At 31.9% G+C, this 17,146-nt stretch overlaps 2 protein-coding genes across 2 annotated transcripts; both read left to right on the top strand.

The window, feature by feature from the left end:
- Window positions 1-2,141: 2,141 nt before the first annotated feature.
- Window positions 2,142-2,525, top strand: LOC100261861 (dirigent protein 4). Its single transcript, XM_002269312.1, has one exon. It carries the CDS (start codon window positions 2,142-2,144, stop codon window positions 2,523-2,525), a length of 384 nt encoding a protein of 127 aa, XP_002269348.1.
- Window positions 2,526-15,404: 12,879 nt separating this feature from the next.
- On the top strand, window positions 15,405-16,104 carry LOC100244838 (dirigent protein 22). The gene has a single exon (XM_002270451.4). The coding sequence runs from the start codon at window positions 15,460-15,462 to the stop codon at window positions 15,997-15,999; it is 540 nt and encodes a 179-aa protein (XP_002270487.1). The 5' UTR covers window positions 15,405-15,459; the 3' UTR covers window positions 16,000-16,104.
- The last annotated feature ends 1,042 nt before the right edge of the window (window positions 16,105-17,146 follow it).

A 17,146-nucleotide genomic window follows, 5' to 3' on the forward strand; every position in this document is an offset into this window, starting at 1 on the left:
CCTTAGGCCCATCAGCATCTCCAATTGGGCTGCGGAGAGTTGGGCCTGCAGATGATGGTAACTTTGGGCAAAAATGTGAATAGCACCAAACTGCCCTGATTTGATCTGGTTCACGAGAGTCCAACCGAATTGGACCAGTCGATTCAGTCTGATTTTTAAAACATTAGATTTGGACCGTTGGATTGAACACTAAGTCATTCTACTTATGAAGTTTCGCTCACCCCTCTAGTCTATTTTTTGAACTTTTATTATTTCTATTTATAAATTATGTTATTTTAAAAAACAATTTTTGAATGTAAAATTGTTTTTTGAAAGGACTATATTTTTGTAAGTATTTTATTAAATATTGTTTTTCAAACAAAAATAAAAATTCCTAGGATTTGGACGACTTTCAATTTTCATTAGGCCTTGGACACGAACGTGTTGCCTCTCTTGATATTTGCATTTAAAATGGAGGCACAGGGGCTCGAGATCTAAGATGGTCGGTGGGTGTGGTGTCTCTAGTGACCAGGAAAGAGATGAAATTGAATTAAACTGTGACAAAAATTAAAAAAATGGTTTATCGTCACGAATATGAATAACTTTTGTGAATCAACCTATATAGTAATAATTTGATCAAAGTTGGCCCATTTAATAATTTTATTTATTAATCTAATTATAATTTTAAATTATTTTAATTCACATCTGTCTTATTTTACATAAAAAATTAATTGATTAAAAGGAATGAAATAATTATCATATTTATAATTTTAACATCTTTCATGTTTTTTCTTGAAGAGTAGTCCATTTTTAACATAAATATTTTTTACTATTTCAAATATTTATATGAAAGTTTTAAAAGAAATGATTATTTTTACAAGAAAAGAATTAGGACATTTTAGTCGAAATGTGATTAAAAAATGATGGAGGGTTAGATTTCCAAAATTGGATTTTTAATGGTCCTTTCAATCAAATAACCTTTAAAATAAATAGGTGAATTGAGTCATAATCATATTTGTTTGAGATATTAATCATATAAATTTATACAAAACCTAATTCAACATGATTATTAAATAGGAGGATTTGACTTCCTTACGCCTTATGGGTTTGTTGGTCCATTGACTTGCATACATGTTAGACTCTTTGGTCCGTGTTTTAAGATGAACCAAATGAGGGGTTTGCAAGTCGACGCCTAGAGCGCGCAGGTGCTTAGAGACACGCTGCGACAGAGCATGTTGCATCCTACGATTGAGGTGATGACATCTCCATGGGCATGACGATAGCCCGAGCTTAGGCTGTCGCCCTGAACTACGTCGGTCCACACCTTGAGTTGATCAGCAGATCGATGATAACGTGTTACATATTAAATAATTAAGTAATCTTTAAGTTAATGTTTTCTGACATCATTATTCATATTGGGTTTGAGTTGATCTATATAATAGAATGATTAGATTTTGACACGACCTACCAATATGAATTACCATCCCTATTAAATACCTTCCAACAATAATATTTATTATTTATATTATTATATAAGACTATTTTTTTTTATTTAATTTCACTGATCTTTTAGTTATTTGGAAGATGGATTTTCATAATTTCATTTAACCATGATTCTAGTTAAAGTCAAAATGCCTATTTCATAATTGATTTTTTATTTTTTTCAATAAAAATACAAACGAAAAAAGAAAATTTTCCATCTCTGTTGTTTTCTTTCCCAAACCCGAATCCTAACTTTCACCTTCTTTCCCATGCTTATGCCATTTTATTTTATGTCTTCATTATCCATCTCCATTACTTCAAGTTAGAGTGAAGTTGTAGGCTTGTAGCTACGAATAAGGCTTTTTGAAGTTATTATCCAAAAGGTATCCGTATTTTTCCCCCGTCAAGAACCAATCCCATTTCCGGAGTGAAGCTAAGAGTCATGGATAGTTCAACAACCATTATAAATAGAGTCCAGTGGTCTAGCACCTTGTGCACAGCCTCTTCATACAAAATCTTACTAAGCCTTGGTCTCTGAGTTCAAACCATCCACCCATGACACCAACCTCACTCACAACCGCAATGCCCCTCCTCTTGCTTCTAGCCATACCAATATGCCTAGAAGCAAAACCCCACAAACTCAAACAAACCAATATGGTTTTCTACATGCAAGACTGGGAATGGTGGCTGGCAACACCAAAAGGCGATGGTACATTCTTGAATTCGGCACCATCTTTGCCACTGACGATGCATTAACGGAATCCATTGATCGCAATTCAACACAAGTGGGGCGCGCCCATGGCATCTATGTGAACTCAGCGCTGGGCGGCTCTGACTTGCACCTCTTGATGTCTCTGGTGTTCACCAACAAGGAGTACAATGGCAGCACCCTTCAGATCCAGGGTGCTGATAGGTTTCTCCACAAGTACAGAGAGGTTTCTGTGGTGTCTGGAACTGGGAAGTTCCGGTTTGCCAGGGGCTATGCCACCTTGGAGACTGTTTACTTGGATATTCCGGGTTCCAACGCCATCATTCGATGGAATGTTACCTTTCTTCATTATTAATTGAATCGTTTTGAGTCGGTATGTTTGATGCCTGTGTCATTGTTGGTTCTACTTTTGTGCCCCTTTCTTTTTTAGAGAGAAATGCTGTGTATTTGGTGAGGCTTGATTGTTGGAATATCGAGTCTATCTGAAACCGATCCAAGCTTGTAGCACTTTAGGCCAGGTCCAATATGATTGATGTCATCATTTCCTCCATACCGTGCTTCCAGTTGCACGACCTTGTCTTATTTTCACTGGGTTTTCTATTACAGAATGACCCTGTTTCAATTCTTTCACCAAAACCCATTTTCTCTGTTTCTGTTTCTTGCATGCTTTATGAAAAATTTGGGCCTTTTTTAACTTCTACAGCTAGTTTCAAAAAAAGTTCTTAAAAAATGGTTTACAAAACTATTGATAAATTTACGACACTTTTTTACCGCGTTAATAGGTGGCTCTTGAAGAGATGACATCTTCTATATTTTTCATATCAATGTTACATGTTAAAAAAAATTGAATATACCTTCCATGATTCCATAAAATTGAATTCATACTCAATATGTTTCTTCATGAGACATTTTTTCACAATTTTTTTTATTAGTCATATATGTTATAAAAATCGAATTTATACTAAAGGTGTCCCTTCAAGAGACACATTTCCACAATACCATAAAACCAAATTTATACTAAAGGTATTTTGTTCAAGAAATTGAATTTGCACAATTTTCATATCAATTATAAAATTGAATTTATACTAAATATGTCTTTTGAAGAAATATCTTTCACAATTTTTATATTAACCACTCATCGAAAAAATTGAATTTATATTAAAAGTGTCTATACTGAGTATAAAAAATAGAGTGACAAGTGAACCTTTCGAACGATTAATTTATATATTCTAATTGAAAAATTATTTTTGACTCAAACAAAATTCTAAAATCAAATTTAAGAAGTCTACAACACCATGGAATAATTATAAATTTTTTTAAAGAGTTTCTAAATGGTAAGATTCCAATCTATAAGTTCAAAGGTGCAGTGGACTATCAAATCAATCATTCGAAATGTTCACTTGTCATTGTGTTTTTTATACTCAGTATTGTTTTGAAAAATTAAATTATTAAAATACCTCTTTAATTTATTTAGAAATTTTTATCTTAATCCATATTTCTTAAATTTGATTTTTTTTGTTACATAAAATATTAAGATATGATTTTTGAAATGAGAGATATGATTTTTTATTCTTTCACCCACTGCATAGGTATTTTTCTGGTGCTGAGAGAAGTTTATTTAATTTTATATATGTTATATATGTGATATTGCCTTGTGATTATTTTTCATAAAAATAGACATATAAATGAGTTATGTGATTATTTTTTTTAGGATTTTAGGACATCTCTAAGTTAATTAAATAAATTAATTCTTGCATGCTATGAAAAATTATTCTATTCTGGATAGATTGTGCTTTTTATGAAATCTGGTACTAATTGAAGCATAACTAATTAAGTTGGCCTTTAGGTTGTAATCTAGATACATAGGAGAGGTTACCCAATTTGTTTTCATGATAAAATTCAACCTCTAGATATTTTTCCTAGATTTATTTTTTAGAGTCTCTTGTTCTTATCACTTGTTGATTTTTCTGTGAAGTAACTTATTTTGGCTTAATTTAATATTAATTGGGATATGATTAATTAATTTGACCTTTTGGATATTAATATCGACATTTTAAAAATGTTACCTAGTTTTTATTTTGATGAGATAACCTTTCTAGATATTTATTTGAAATTTATTTTGTGAAAACCGTTATTTTGCCTTGTTAGTGATAATTTATATGTTTTTGACAATTTGATTACTTTTGAATATACTTGTAAACCACTTTGACCATTGATTCACATTGTAGATGAAATATGCATATTAGTTGGACTTTTCTCTAAATTAAAATAATTCATTCGGTATTTTATGTCGATTGATTCTTATAGATGAATATGTGTTAATAAATTTTGAATTTGAAGACATGACTAGTGCACCTTATTCTCTTGAGTTTATTTCTTATCATCTTTTGTTTTCCTTATTTGAGACATGTTATACATATACAGGTTTAGCCCTTGATTCTTTCTTTTTAGTTTATTATCATTGTATGTGAATTAACCTCATCTCAATGAAAGCACTATTATATGCTATCAAGGTACACTTTCTTATTTCCTTATCACTATTAATTGGCATGTTTTATTCTCATGATTAATTTTGTCTTGCTTTGTTTGACTTCCATATCGATTTATCCTTGCCTCTTGATTTTGGGTGAAATACATATTGTGTATATTATGAAATTGTTACTTGCGAACTAACTCTTTTGTTTTATGGAAGCGCTTAGCACACTTATAAGGTACGCTCCTCTCCTTGATTATTGAGAATGTTTGGTTTGTTTGAGTGACTCTTGATGATATCCTCATTTATGCTTTGATATATGTATATTTTTTTGATTTATGATATCCATAGATTAATCAATTAATTGTTATAGTTACATTGACTTAATTAGTGGAGACCTTTATTTAGGGCTTAGAGGAGTGCTACCTTTTTGTACTTTCTTAATAGGTAACCTAATCCTCGGACTTAAACTTAGGTTTTCAAATACACATTTTCCAAATCAGAAATCATTTTCAAGGTTTTATTTCTTATTTTGTTTTCCCTTTAAAAAAAATAAGTGGTGACTCCAAATTTTTTTCTACATATCAAATTTTCACAAATAAAAAGCGAATTTCACCATCAAATGAGAATGCATATGAAAAATGTGGATCCACACAAGACTAAATATGCAAATAGTAAGAGTGGTCAATCCTAAAGATGGAATTCTTCACTTGGTAATATTGATGTTAAAAATCTTGGTTATACACTTAACTTCGATATGAAGTGGTAGAATCACTTAAAGTGGTCTTACTTGCATGGTTTAAGGGCTAAACCTAAAAGTTATGTTAATCTTGCCTTAGGAAACTTTCCAAGTTTAAGGCAAAAAGATTAATTTATAGAGGGTCTCCACCTAGTAATAAAATCATGACCTACCTATAATAGGCTCTTATGATACTAGCTAGGATACCTTTTCAATGAGCTCGGCCTAAAGGCCAAGCAAGCCAATGAATAATGTATGGTCCATGTGCTTCTGCTATTCTTTTTTTTTTTCATTGACCTTTTATAATGTACTTAAAAAATGCAACAAAGTGGGTATCTAAAAATATAATTCAATATGGAAAAAAAAATGAGTTTTTAAGAGTCATGCATGTTAAGTTAGCATATATATGATCTTGTCTATGCGCAAAAAGATTAAACATTACTAATATAATTCATATTAATTGTATGACTTAATAGTAACCAATTAGTTATACTAATAAGACAATTTGACAACTTCGGGTTAAGTGGACTTGTTGCCGGCTGTGCTTTAGGTACGGAACATTTTCCCAACATATTAGGCTGGGTGGATTGTTTGTTTGATCACTTGAATGAAACGTTTTGCATGTATTGGTGGAAAGGCCATGTGACCATGTGACCTTGCCTGGGACCCCAGTAACAACTATATTGGTGGCATTAATTGGTACCTCCCACGCACATAACTTTGGAAGTATAGCACTATGCTAGATTGTTGAGGCTGGAGGTTAATTTTCTCTAGCCGGGCACACGACCATGCATGGCTAGAACAAGTGCTATTAAGCATAGTTTGGCTAGCATCGTGACTGAGTTTGGTGGTGCCATGGAACAACTTATATCTGTAATATGTATCTATATAGAATTTTTTTTGTTGAAGATGCGACACACACACATATAAAATAGAAATGTTATGGATAGGGGTGACATTTATGACACGACATGATAACATAACTAAAAAACGACACAAATTTTAGCCAATTCTGGTCAAGTATTATAACCCTGTTTATGTTATAATCATATATAACTATGTAAGTTGTACAACTCTCTGTATATTTCATTGGTTGTATGCTGTCAAAATATGAAAAGAAATACAATTTTTCTCCGGATGGTATTAGAGCCAAATTAAGCTCCTTAGTGTTTCTAGTTTTTTCAACCTTCATCACTGATTTTGTAGCCTTCATTGCTAGTTTTTTCAAAAACTTGGAAAAATTTGGTTTTATGGCAGAACTTCTGCTCTATTTTCTTATTGTGGCATGCATTGCTGCAATCCTTCCTTAACTCTTATTTAATTTCTTCCACTTCTACCCAAAAACATGTATAAGGTTTCAGAATCTACCAATCAACAAGTCTCTAATCCAACATTAACAAATGATGTCATCAACGTTGCAGTAGAAGAGCTGCAGAATATTCAACTAGGTTTACTTCTCAACGATAAAAGGGGGAAAACTGAGTCATCTTCTTGGGATGGGACCGAAACCAAATGATTCAAAGTTTGTTGTGTGGGATGAAGAAGACACTATGGTGATGTCCTGGTTATGGTATTCGATGATGTTAGAAGTCAGAGATACCTGCATGTTTTTGACAACAACAAAAGAAATTTGGGAGTCTTGCATGCTGATCTATTTTAGAGTCTAAGATGTTTCACAAATCTATGAGATTAAGACAAAGATCTCATCTACCAAACAAGGTAATCGCTTGATCACTAAATATGCTCAAATTTTACAAAACTTATGGCAAAAGTTGGACCATCATTAGTGTATTAAGATGAATGCAACGATGATGCAATCTTTTTTTAAATATTTTTATGGAAAAAAAGAGAGGACTTACATCTTTCTTGCTAGATTGAACATTGAGTTTGATCCCGTTCAAGTGCAAGTCTTAGGAAAGGAAGAAGTTTCTTAATTCAATGAAACAATTGACATAATTCGTGAAGAAAAAGGATGAAGAGGGGTTATGATGGAGCCTCAATCGATAGATGGTTCAGCCTTGGTTACAAAAGATGCAAATCCCAGAGTTATAAAATAAAACCAGTAGCAATCAAATGCTTATTCCAGTGGAGTGGAAAGAAGCTATGAAGGTTGAGATGGATGCACTTGAGAAAAAAAAACATGAGACTTAGTAGAATTGTCTCAAGGAAAGCAGTTAGTGGGATATAAATGGGCCTTCACTGTGAAACATAAAGTAGATGGATCACTTGAACATTATAAGGCTAGATTAGTGGTTAAGGGATATGCTCAAACTTTGGGATAGATTATCTTAAAACATTTGCTCCTGTTGCAAAAATGAATATGATAAGAATCCTATTATCTTTAACAACTAATCATGGATGTAGTTTGTAATAGTTTGACATAAAGAATGTCTTTTTACATGGTGATCTTGATGAAGAAATCTATATGAAGGTTCCTCCAAGGTTTGAGTTAGAGAAGAATAAGGTGTGCAGGTTGAAAAAGACACTTTATGACTTAAAATAGTCTCTTAGGACTTGGTTTGACAAGTTTGCTAGAGTAATTAAAGCTTTGGATTACAAACAAAATCAGAGTGATCACACATTGTTTGTTAAACATTCCACTTCAGAGGGGAGTTGTAACTTTATTTGTTTATATGGACGATATAGTGGTAACATGAGATGAATTTCAAGGAATAGAGGTATTGAAAAGGTGTTTATTGCAAAAATTTGAGATTAAAGAACTATTAAGGTTAAAATACTTCCTTGGAATTGAAGTGACTCACTTTTGACATGGGATCTTTATATCCCAATAGAAGTATGTGTTGGATTTATTAATTGAAATAAGGAGATTAGGGTGTAAACCAGTAGAGACATTCATTGAACAAAATCATAAGCTTTGTGAGGCCCAAGAAGATGTGATTGTAGGTAGAGAATTCTATCAGAAATTAGTTAGCAAACTAATCTATCTTTCTCATATTATTAAAAACATAGCCTTTGCTGTAGAAATGGTGAGTTAATTTATGCATAACCTAAAAGAAGTACATCTTCGAGTAGCACATAGAATTATACAATACTTAAAAGGTACTCTAGGAAATGGAGTGTTGTTTAAAAGAGGCAATGAATTGACATTAGAAGCATACACAGATTCAAATTATGTTGGATCGGATGATGACAAAAGATTGACTTTAGGTTATTGTACATTCCTCGAAAGTAACCTTGTAATGTGGAGCAGCAAAAAGTAGAATGTAGTTGCAAGGTCAAATGCAAAAGTTGATTTTAGAGTTATGACATTAGGAGTTTGTGAGCTTCTATGGTCGAAAATACTTTTGGAAGATTTGAAGATTGTATGGAAAAGACCTATGAAGCTATATTGTGATAACAAGTCAATAATTGATATTGTATACAACCCTATGCAACATGATTGTACCAAGCATGTGGAAGTAGATAGACATTTTATAAAAGAGAAGTTGGATAGTGGATTAATTTATACTCCACTTGTGTCAACTGAGAGTCATATTGTGGATGTGCTAATTAAAGGATTGAATGGTATTACATTTCAGTTTGTTATTGACAAGTTGAGAATGGATAATATATATTTACCAGCTTGAGAAGTGTTGTAGATTATCATAGGTGTTGAATATTATGAATTAATATACCCTCAAGTAGTAGTTTTATCTATCAATTGGATTAACTATTAGAATTTGACCAATTACCAAACTCTTTCTCCTTTGATTCCATTATTTGTCTTGTTGACTTCAAACAAATATTAAGAAAATTCCTTACGTAGAAACTTCTTAGCTTACTCATCTACTAGATTCATTCTAACCTATTTTGTAAATAGACTTAGAAGGGAAATCACTATCTAATATACAATGTAAATTATCTAGTTTTTAAAAAGTCATAAGTTATTTCCCTTCAAGATGAAGTTGTATTATCTCTACATGTGGATGAATTTCATTTAAGGCAAAATTACAGATTCTCCACATTGCCACAGGTAGAGAAGTCCATTGTTTAGTTTGGAATTTATGACTTGCATCAATAACATCTATATATATAATTTATAACATTTGCAGAACATATCACTACATTATTTAATATGACAATCAAACTTTGCATGTAAGTATGAATTGTATTGCACAACCTGTCAATTATCTAAATTACATGGTCTAAGTGTTATTGTTTAGTCTATATTTTGGATGAGTAGTTTTAGCACAAAAATTTTTGGGTAGTAATTTCTAATTTTCTACAAGTTCTATATATCTTTCATCATACATCCATTATTCAAACTTAACTCGACATGAATCATGAAGCATATATTTTGTTACTACTAAATACAAGTGTAAATTTTTAATCTTATCTAGAATTTCAAATTAAATTATCAACAAAGGAGTACACAAACTTTTCTTTTTCTTGAAATCTTGCATGTGGTAATATCGAATTATATGTCCATGTACCTAAATTGCAATTTATAACAATAATACTCTTGATAAGAAACAATATTGTTTTTTTTTCTTCCTTCTTAACATTGCAAAGAAAACAAACAAATCTAGTACAAGAATCATAAAACTATACAACAAATGAAGTACTTAATCATAAATTATACACTAATTGAACCTTGTGTTTCATTATCAAGCAATTCTATAGTGAACCTCATTTGGTGTTGATCAATTAGAAATTGAACTTCATAGTAAGATGCTCTATTCATTTTATGCACTCTTTGAATTCCTTGAGGACAACCAATATTAGTATAAGGATATAATAAAGGGTTTTACTATTATCATAACAATCATAATAGTATTCTACTCTATGACTAAAACCATAATGATTGTAAACAATATTTTCTCAATTTGTATTTTCTTTTAAATTATCTTCAAGTCATATTATTGCCACATGTGAAGTAGAAGGTGCATTAAAATTTCTTTGATTTAATTCAATATTTGGTCTTGTACAGTTTTGATAACTTTTAAGATTATATACGTACATGCATACACACATATATATAATCATAGAGTAGAGGAAAAAGTAACTTTCTATTCCATATTTTATTGGGAATCCAAATATAAATATATATAGGCAATCTATTTAGGAAGATAATTATGATAAAATAAAATATTCACTATAAGAAAAAAGGTTTGTTTGACTATCATGGTAAGTGTTATATGTCATTGTAGCATTCTGATTCTAATGTCATCTATCCCAATGTCAAGGTAGGGATATAAGAAATCTTGACATATGAACACTATAATGTAGGCATACAATTCACTGCTCATCATATGTCATAGTCTCTCTAACATATGTTAAAATTGAATGGAACATATCTCAAGGTTGATCTAACATATGTCAAGGTTATGAACCACATAGGTCTTGGCTGGAACCATATATGTTCAGGATAAGCACAACATATGTCATGGTTGCTCCCACATATGTCAAGGTAGGGGATAGGCACAACTCTCAAGGTTCTCTTTGAAAAATTTTAAAATTATTTTTTAATATAAAAAATTGAACCATCAATTGATATTGTTTAAGTATGATAATAACAATCAAATTATCCTTATTTTCTCTATAATCAAAACATGTTTAATATACATTGGACTATTAATTAAAGCACAAATCAATAAACTTGTTTAAAGTTGTCCCTAATTTCTCTATATAGAAGAAACTCATATAATATACAACTAAATTAAAAGCACACCATAAGATAGTAGACATAGACTTAAATTAAAGTTGCTCATGTATCCATAACCAAATCTCTTGCATCCATATTTAAGCATTACTTTATAGGAAGACCCTAAATTGCCAACACCCAAACATCGAATCTGTGGCAAAAAAATATAGAGCATATAAACAAATTAAAAAGAAAAATGTATAATGAGGAGCAATCAAATATCCAACTTTATGAAGAATTTTAATAGCAAGTTAGCCACTACACCTTTGTTAGACAATAATAGATTATTTCTTAGTAATATGGGTAAATAAACCAATTCTCAAACATTAAAATATTGATATAGCAAAAACACATGGAGCTAAACCAAGAAGTAAAACCTAAAACAAAAATCATTTCAATCTAACCTAATGAAGTTAACGTCTCAACCCAACCTCAACCAAAATATTTAACTATTTAAATCATTATTATGATTTTTTGAAAGCAAAAGCTTAAACCAATTCAAAAGCACCATCTAATTCAACAACATATGTATAATATTATGAATTTTATGCAATGGAACATTATAGCAATTATAGTGGGCTTCCCGGTAAGAACACTCCCACTTGAGTAGGACAGAAACCATGAAAGAACAACTCTACATTCTCTCTCTTTCTCTCTCTCCATCCTATACTAATAAAATAGGAACCACTAAAAACTAGGTAATTGGTTAAAACTAAGTACAAAAAATAGTAGGTGAAGGAAAAAGTTAGATTATTATTACTCTTTGGTTATCGATGATCAAAGCCTATATGGATTGAAATTGGTTCGAAAATTTTAGAAGTTGGATATGTTACTTTTGGTGTACTAGCTTGTTTCTTTTCAATTTTTCTGCCATTTTATTCTTCTGTTTGAAGGAAAATGTTTTATTTATGATATCTCACATGAATTTCTGAATTGCAATAAAAATTATAAAGAAGAACAATGGACTTCAATAAAACAGATGCTAATGAGAAGAACTTGTTGATCACACCCCAAGGGCTGCTAGGATGAGAATGTCAAAATCTTTAAAGAATTTATCACTGTCAAATTACAGAAACAAACAGAATCCAAGGCAACAAAATCCATCATGGTGATTTCAATATAAGAGATTGCCAAAGATTCAATGTATGGTAGTTGAATCAGCAAAAAATTTCGTCTACAGGAAATTAAATCTACATTTATGATATAAACCTGTACCTTTCAACCCATCATAAGAGTGCTATATACTCACAGTAGGTTTTCCAGTCACCACAGAAAATTTTCGAGTACTCATCTAGTATCCATGCCATGGTCTGTACTATTCTTAAAATTAACTAAAAAATAAAATGACAAAATTACCATTTCTTTTTCATTTCATACTTTTCTGGCTTCTTTGGTCTCCCAAAATTGCAAATATTTCACAATATTCCTTTTACAATACCATTAGAAAATATGATTTAATTTTCTAAAAGATCTAAAATTGTAAGATGGACTTAAAAGTTAAAACTAAACACTTGATATTACATATCAATTTTCAAAAAAGCAGATGATAAAACTTATCATATGAAAATTTTGAGTTGGTCTCTTATCCGTGAGTACCAGACTAAGTTGGAATATATATATATTCTGACACTTTTTTTTATTTCTATATTCTAATCATTAAAGTGCATATAAGACTCACTGCTAAAAGAGAATAGGAAGCATCCAACATTAAGCATTAAGGTCCACTCCCCAAAGTGGCCGTTACTAGACCATTGGGATGATGCTCAACTCCACAGCTACCTTTTCACCTGGGCCGCCTTAACCAACTCAGCCTCCTTTTAAATCACATTACCATATGACTTTATCATTAAACCCACAATCTAAACCTGTGGGGGCCCAATTTGCAGCATATTTTGATATATACGATTAATATGATAGAAGAGGAGGGCCATAAGGGTAGTCGAAGAGATCTTGATGGCTTTTGATCCTTTAAACCATCACAACATTTTCCCTAAAACGTCCAAGGTCTCCACCAAACTATACAAGTCAAAGACAGCTAACAAATTATACATACATGCATGCTCCATTTGGTTGCTGAGAAAGACCAAGAAAAAAATGAGAATACAACCAGCTATATTTTACCACGCTCTACATAAAGGTTACATGAAAAATAAATAAATATGATATCAAATTGAATGAGGATGGAAAAAATAAATGAACAAATTCAGCAAGAACTAAAACAAATCCAAATCTATGTAAATGCAAACTATACCTAACTTCATCTAAAACTGCTAATTTGAGGTTTTCCTTAATTAGTTTTCTATATAAAAAGAAATTATCCATGAACCATACCAACCAATCAAAGGAAATGGGTTGCAAGAGATCAATTTCTTGCACTTAGGCTAGGCATCAAAAGAGTTTGGTTCATCATTATTGTTGGAAAGTATCTCAAATTTGTAATAAGTATAGATTCCTTTTGTATATATAATGAATATTGTATAGAATATTTCTTAAGTTGATTTTTTAATGTAATATTAGATTTTCTAATTGAATAAGGAAAGTTGTTATGAATATCTCTATAAATATTCTAGGTCATGAGAGGAAAAGTTATGAGATAGAGATGTGCTTGTAAAGACCATGCAAAACGGATAGAAATGTGAGGAAGAATAGGAGATACTTGGTGGAGTAAGGGAGCTCGTGGTTTAGGGTGTTCATACAAGGAGTGGGGAAATATGAGATGTTTCAAAACCCAATTGTTGTATTTGATTCTATCATCTATAATATATTCTCTATAATATAGTGGAATGATTTTCACTAATTCGTGGAATGTTGACTGAACCACATTAAAATCTTATGTACCTTTGTGTGGATTATTTTATTTTTGTGTTCTAGATATAACATTGTTTGCATTGAAGTTTCTATCGCTAATGCAATAATTATTGTAGTTAGATAAGCTCTAGCAAATGCAATCTTTTGATTATTTAATCCCCACAATTGAAGGAACCTCCAATAACTTATCTTTTTGCATTTGGAGCTATGAATTTGGGGATAATGAACCCTTTTTTATAAGGGCAAAGCTATTCTAAACAACCCCACCAAAGCCACATAATGTGGGAAGCAAAGTATCTCTAAAAACTAGAGTAATAACTTACAAAGGAACACATTTGCATGTCATGGAATTCAAATGGCAACCAAATAATCTCAAATGCTTACAACTTGGCAAGTCCATTTGAAATTCAGTACAGAAAAACCTAACAACTAAATCATTTTATCCATCACACAATCCACACTTTTTCCTCGATAAATCATAAGAAACCCGTATGAGTCCAAAGCAAACTAGAACATTTCCAGCAATTAAATAATTTAATATGTGGAAAATTTGAGGTTTCGGATCTCAAATTTGATAGGCAATACCAAAATCAACATAATCTTGATTCAATAATATTCTACATGGGCAAAAGAGGAAAAATATATTATTAGAATATAAATAACAAGAACAAATAAAAAAAATGAAATATTACCATTTTCGCACCTTTAGCTAATCAATTAAAAGAGGCAAAGACCCATTCAAAGCCACAAAAGTGCCAAGGGAAGGAGAACCCATTTGATCTAAAACCTAACCAAATCCCGACCACTAATTATGTAATTGTTTCAAGGATAGTGCTATCACCTATCAAAATTACCTCTTTAATCTTTAAGTTACATATCCCACTTATTATCATGATTGATTCAAAAGTCTACATAGTTGGTTCATCTATTCCTTGTTAAGTGAGATTTGAGTGATTCAAAAGCACAACTCTTTGTTCTAAATTTTATGGAGAATGCAAGTCCTAAATATATATAGGCAATCTATTTAGGAAGATAATTGGGAAAATAAAAATAAAACATTAATCCTAAGAATTAGGAACCTATGAAACAAAAAGCCAAAAACTATGTTGTTATATGTCTTTATTTTTTTTTATAAAAAAAGGCACAGATGAATACTCTAATAAAACAACTAGATAAATAGCTAGAGTTTATCCAAAGTCATCTGGCATTCCTACTTGCCAACAATATATATGTAGTTGACCTTAAGCTCAAAATGTATATATTCCTTTATTTATTTGACGTAAATTCTTATCATATTTAACACCAAAGATGTAAAGGCAAATGAGTGTTAATTGTAAGTGTATACATATTTTTGAAACTCTATGCTTCTTGGGGAGTTGAAGTAAATAATTCATGAAACTGATGATTGGTGAAGTGGCAATTAGGAGAGTAATTTTTTTAAATACGTTTTCCTTTCTAAAAGCCAACCACCTTTTCCTTTTTTTTTTTTTCAAATACATGTGGATGGGAAACCAGAGCGGCTCTCTCCACCATTATAAATAGACCCAATGCAGTACTAGGACTTCTGCACAGCCTTTCCATACACTCCCAGTAGGCCTTAGTCTCTGAGCTCGAACCACCCACCCATGGCGCCAACCTCACTAACAGCCTCTGCCACAATCTCCTTCCTCCTGCTTCTAGCCATATCAATATGCCTAGAAGCGAAACCACTCAAACTCAAACAAACCCAGGTAGTTTTCTACATGCACGACTGGGAAACAGGGGCAAACGTCACCGCCATCCCGATTGCTGGCCTCCCCAAGAAGCCATGGGCGGTTGGTACATTCGCTACCATCATTGCTATTGATGATGCGTTAACTGAAACAATTGATCGCAATTCAGCACAAATAGGGCGCGCCCAGGGCATCTATGTGAACTCAGCTCTGGACGGCTCTGACTTACACTTCTTGATGTCAGTGGTGTTCACCAACAAGCAGTACAACGGTAGCAGCCTTGAGATTCAAGGTGCTAATAGGTTTTTCAATAAGTATAGAGAGGTTTCGGTGGTGTCTGGAACTGGGATGTTCCGGTTAGCCCGGGGTTATGCCATCTTGGAGACTGTTTACTTAGACCTTCCAGTTTCCAACGCCATCATTCGTTGGAATGTTACGGTTCTTCATTATTGAATTATATGGAGTCAGGCATCTTGATATGTGTCTTTGTTTGTTGTGAGAGACGACGGTAAATAAACTTGAGCATGATTGAATAAAGATAGTATTCTATGTTTGAGCCTTCATGAATGTACTCTTTTGAATTATTGTGACATCAAGAGACATAGAGACATAGAGACATTTGCCTTTCTTTAGTACTTGTTTAACTGGAATCTCGATCTTTCGAACAAGTAACTTATTTAACTTCTTCGTTCCGTAAGGCATTCTTTAGTTTTTAAAAATGATATCTAGAAACGTTTTTGTTCTCAGATTGAAAGTGTGAACCATAGTGATTGAAGAAGTGTTTTTAATCTTTTTAAAACTTATAAATTCTTTTCTTTCAAGTATTAGAAAGGTTAAAAAACGCTTATTAGAATTACTATTAAACACACTCTGGATGCGTACATCCTCCCTTCCTCCCTCTCATGTTCGCACTTTGCAATGCGTCCTTCCCTTTTCACAGGTTTTTCTATCACAAAGAGACACCTTGCAGTTCTCTTTTGCCAGATTTGCCTTCATAAAGAACGGTGAAGTTGCACTGTCAGACCAACTGGTTGGACTTTGTATGCATTAGAGCTACTAGCAAGAGACCCAATTATTTGAGCCTATATTTTGAAGTAATGCTATTTATTCTTAAATCTAATATTGGTTTGAGTTAGTCGAATATTTTTGAAATATTTTTTGAGAGATGATTAGTCAAGTTTGAGTTGAATATTATTTGAATCCTGTTCTGTCTAACCTAACTTAGGTACTTATATAATTAGTAGATTCCATTGGCATGCTTGCAAAGTCACTTGTCACTTGGCCTTTCATGTGTGCATCAATGTAATTACAAGCATTAACAAGAGTGAAATAAATAAGAAAAAAAAAGTAGAAAACAAAGAGTTTTGTTCAAGTGATTCAAGAAAGAAGAATTTCGACCATAAATTGTGCAATTCTTGGGTATAAGCTCAAGTTTCCATTGGGTTAATCCATTCCATCCTACTGTATTGGAAATTCATTCCTTATTTAAGCTAGCATTGCTTGCAAATCCACTCACCCATCCATAGAGTCAAAAAGACACTAACAAGTTTACATTTCGTCTTGCTAGTAAGTTACAACATTGATATGGTTATTAACTTAA

Source organism: Vitis vinifera, chromosome 12, assembly GCF_030704535.1.
Source record: "Vitis vinifera cultivar Pinot Noir 40024 chromosome 12, ASM3070453v1".
NCBI lineage: Eukaryota > Viridiplantae > Streptophyta > Magnoliopsida > Vitales > Vitaceae > Vitis > Vitis vinifera.

Bases quoted from the DNA above. Each gene is read 5' to 3' on its own strand.
- LOC100261861 (XM_002269312.1), top strand. From the start codon at position 2,142: ATGGTGGCTGGCAACACCAAAAGGCGATGGTACATTCTTGAATTCGGC.
- LOC100244838 (XM_002270451.4), top strand. From the start codon at position 15,460: ATGGCGCCAACCTCACTAACAGCCTCTGCCACAATCTCCTTCCTCCTG.